This window comes from Clarias gariepinus, chromosome 4 (assembly GCF_024256425.1).
Source record: "Clarias gariepinus isolate MV-2021 ecotype Netherlands chromosome 4, CGAR_prim_01v2, whole genome shotgun sequence".
Taxonomy (NCBI): domain Eukaryota; kingdom Metazoa; phylum Chordata; class Actinopteri; order Siluriformes; family Clariidae; genus Clarias; species Clarias gariepinus.
In genome coordinates, this window is record NC_071103.1 from 2,415,679 (window position 1) to 2,420,000 (window position 4,322).

Genomic DNA, 4,322 nt, shown 5'->3' on the forward strand with positions numbered 1-4,322 from the left:
TCGTGATGCATTTGTTTTTTCTTGGCACATGGCTTATATAATATAATATAATATAATATAATATAATATAATATAATATAATAAACAAATTCCATCTTGTGGAATTTAAATTGAAGTGTCAATAGGACAGTAAATACATGTTCCACATAATCAATCAAGCAAATTGTTAAAAAAATCGGACACGACAGAACAAATATAGGCCTTAAAAATGTCCAAACACAGTCTTGTGAAACTGTCCCAGCAGTGTATTCCTCGAAGATTTCTATATAAACATTGTGGATTTTTGTTGTTTATGTCACTTTGTTCGAAATCACGTAAGCGGTTTAATCACGTTGTGGTCCGCTCTCCAGGATTGAGCCTTTGGTTGTGCTCCAGGAAACAGCTGTGTTGCTGTTGTGTTGTTGGTCCAGAGTGCTGTGTTTGAATAAGGGATCGTGGAAAACACCATCCATCCAGTGTCTCAACGTGGTGACCGGCGAGTCCTGCTGCTTCTCCGGGACTTTACCAGGTGGTGAGGATGAGCCAGGGATCACTGGCTGACATCGTAGCATGCATGAAGAATATTCTGTCGGGTGTAGCGAGGTGGCAGTTTGGGCCAACGACCAAATCCGCGGCTTGCTATCGAGTGTTTGGTGGTCTTGCTGAAAACAGATTTTGGTATTCCCATTGGGATTGTGCTCGCAGTCTCGGCTCTGAGTTTTCAGGCAGCTTTTGGGCAAATCAGGGTCTCTTTCCAACGAGGTTCTAATGGAGGGTAATTTTAAAGCGTCCCCGTCGAGCGAAGGTAACTTCAAGGAAGTCTCTTTGAGGTGCTCGGGAAGAGCGTTCATATGCGTGTTTACGTGAAACTGATGTTTCATGTCGCACTCCGAGCTCTCTGACTCGATGGCGTCAAAGTCGTCCAGGTCGCTCAGCTGAAGTTCTTTATCGTCTCGGCTTCGGCTCTCTAATAAAAGAATAAGAAATATAACAATTCGCATCACAAAGTTGTTGAAGACATTCAATTTTATTCAATCTTGACAGCCAAATATTTTCCAAAGGTCCTCACTTTTTTTGGCCCATGACTTTTACTCGCTTTTAACACTTAACAATGCAAACTCTTGACCAAAAAAGTAAGCAGTAATAAGACAACTTGATTTCAAAAACCACACGATGAACTAGCGATCTCAACCAAGGTGTAAAAATTACAGTAGCAAAAATTAAGGCCCCAAACAGGGGCCAAACGTCTAGAACAGTTTTGCTGCAATTATGGAATTTGACACCATGATAAACACCTGTGCAGCACTTATACCAGGCCATAACTTACACAGTTTATTGCAAAAATATAAAAGCTACAAAAACTAATCTCTGAGAAATATACATTTACATAGAATCTACCCAAAATTTAACTTTCTTAAAAGTCCTTTCTACATTAGGTACACTGTACCTTAGAAATCTTGACAAAAGTAAGGACATTGTGAAGCAAATGCGATTTTTAAAAACATTGTGCATATTTTGTCCTATGATATTTATTTATATAATAATAACAATGTCGTAATTTAAAAAATCTTAAACTAGGAGAGTTTTCAAGGGAGCAAAGTTGCCTGGCAATGTGTTGCGAATGACCGTTTATAGCTGCTATTATGAAAGGGATTAACTTAATGTTAAATATAATTTTTTTTTAATGGAAACTTTAAAATGTATGATGTGTCAAAGTTCAATCAATTGAAAATCATGAAAATTGTCAGCAAATCCCAATTGAAAACTGTCAGCAAATTTTTGTTCAAGAACATCAAAAAATTATTTAAAATTGTAGAAAAACTTTAAATTTAACATAAATTTTACCTAAAATTTGTAACAAACCGCATATTTACGAGTCTAAACTAAATGTATACTAAAGAGTATTTATCCTTCAGTGGTAAAGTTACGAGTAGCTACAATAAAAAAATTACAAATCTTGAAATTTTGAAAATCATTAGGCTAAATGGATTCGCTACAGTAAATATATTTTATTGAAGCTGAAAGTTTAATAGATAATTTATTAATTAATATTAAATAATAGCCATGTGTTACCGGCTGGATTTTTAAAAACTTGATTGAAAAACTCATTTGAATGCTACCTTTGTTAACTTAGATGATTTAATCCAGGTAAAATCTTAGCGTGTAGCTTGTAATTTTCTTCTACAATGAATCATCATAGTCATTTGCACAAATTGGCTTTTTAAAGCTACATGAGAATGCAAAAGGCTAACCGTCATCGTTCACGTCGCTTTTGATCTGCTCCTCCTGCGAGCCGTTGTCATCATCGCCGCATCTCTTCTCGTCAGAGCCCTTGTTCCTTGGTGCCCACGTCATCTTGTTCTCCTTCTTGAGTCTCCGTCTGGCGTTTGCGAACCACGTGGACACCTGCGTGAGTGTCATCTTGGTGATGATGGCCAACATGATCTTCTCGCCCTTGGTGGGGTAAGGGTTCTTCCGGTGTTCCTGCAGCCAGGCCTTCAGCGTGCTCGTGGTCTCACGCGTGGCATTCTTCCTTCTCGTGCCTCCATCCATCGAGCCATATCTACAGCACAGGAAATATAACTTTATTTACTTATTTATTTATTTCCCCCTGAATGCAATTCGTCATGTTAAAAAAAAAAAGGGCCCTCAGGGAACGCCATAAAATAAACATGGCCTGCCGTTTACTCGAGTCGTGCACTTTCTCTTATGTGGGTTAAAAGCTCTGGGACGGTGTTTAGGCTTCGATGTGAAGACAAAGTGAGTGTAAAAATTGTTTTATTGACCACAGAGAGCATTTTAGACAGATGACATTTCTAAACAAAATATTCATGTACGCTACATTGCTAGCAACATCGTTACTAACTAGCTAAACTTTCTCTCCGTATAAATGTCCAAATGCAGATTCATTAGCATATATTTTTAATAAAATATCACAATTTTCATTTCACAGAGCGTAATCTTTTTTTCATCACTAGCTCCTGTTTTTTTTTTTTTTCCTAACATCAAAAAGCGATTAGCATCTCTGGAAATGTCACGCCGAACTAATTCGAAATCTGATATGCGGGCTAATTATTTGATCGATACGCAACAAGGCTTCTGATAGAGTTTGATTAGCGTGTTAGCAAAGTTAGCAAATTAGCCAAGCGCTAATAAAAAGGGGGCGGGGTGAATATTCAGCACCTGTCGTACTGGTACTGCCCCAGAGTGGGATCGTAGGGGTAGTAGGCAGCAGCCGCAGCCTGGGTGATGCTCGCAGATGCCGCACTGTCTTTTGCGTCGAAGGCACCCTGTGATTACACACGCACACACACACACACACACACACACACACATCATAAACATCAAGAATGGATTTAAAATGCCTATGAGGAAAAAACAATTAGTATGTTTTCAAAAAAAACTGATAATACGGCTTTATATACTTTTAATATTAATCAGATCCAGGTGTGTGTGTGTGTGTGTGTGTGTGTTGAATGATTTCCTGAAGCCCTCCTTAACAAAGTGAACATAAATGCATCGGTGTAAAAGACGAATACATATAATAATAACATGACTTTAATATCACAGTAGGCTGTTATTACACAGCTCGTTACGATTTAAAGGGAAAAACAGTTTCTATTCATTAACTCGGGTAAGCTTCGTTAATGTTTAGCTCTGAGGAGGGACAAAAAAATCAATACACACTCGCACACACACAAACACTTTAAAACAGAATGTAATCCCTTCTATAGTGTTCATCATGAAGCATATTAAACTTTATTTGCAGACAGGCCTCACTTACAGAGAAACATATTTATCGCCATATTGATTTATGTTTGTTGGATTTATTTTTAATGGGCAGCACATTCAATTTTTAAGGCAGAAAGCATCAACATATCTCTGGGCAACAACCTACCATAACCTAAACTTATGTATTGCTTACGTTTCTCTCACAGCACAAAAACAGGACTGTATGAAATATGTGATATTTTATTTCCAGGTGACGTGATAAAAGTAAAAAAAAAAAAAAAGAGTCTGTAGAGGAAAACTAAAACTACATATGAGGCTTCATTTGTTACAGTGATGTCACACTACCGTGACGATGATAAGTCTGTGTTTTTATTTGCACCCAGTTGCACTGTGATCAAAAGAATAATGAGAAAGTGCAACATAACAATAACAACAACAAAAAAAATCAAAGGCAGGAAGGAAAATTTTTTTTTTGTTCCTCACCAGAGAGTAGAAGGCCGAGGCCTCTGTGCCGTATGTAACGTAATTCCCGTAGCCTTGTCCGCCAGCGTATGGGTTGCTGTAGACGCCGAGCTCGTGGCGCGCGGTGGCCAGCAGCCTGCTCTCGTACA

At 38.1% G+C, this 4,322-nt stretch overlaps 1 protein-coding gene across 1 annotated transcript in view; it reads right to left on the bottom strand.

The window, feature by feature from the left end:
* Positions 1 to 232: 232 nt before the first annotated feature.
* Positions 233 to 4,322, bottom strand: part of irx4a (iroquois homeobox 4a) — a 6,172-nt gene continuing 2,082 nt past the window's right edge. Inside the window, exons 2-5 of the mRNA XM_053495140.1 lie at positions 4,195 to 4,322; positions 3,163 to 3,269; positions 2,232 to 2,542; positions 233 to 946 (exon numbers count right to left, since the gene is read on the bottom strand). The exon at positions 4,195 to 4,322 is cut by the window's right edge and continues 136 nt beyond it. Of these exons, the coding sequence (XP_053351115.1) occupies positions 324 to 946; positions 2,232 to 2,542; positions 3,163 to 3,269; positions 4,195 to 4,322 (1,169 nt within the window). The 3' untranslated portion in view covers positions 233 to 323. The remainder of the gene's footprint in view (positions 947 to 2,231; positions 2,543 to 3,162; positions 3,270 to 4,194) is intronic.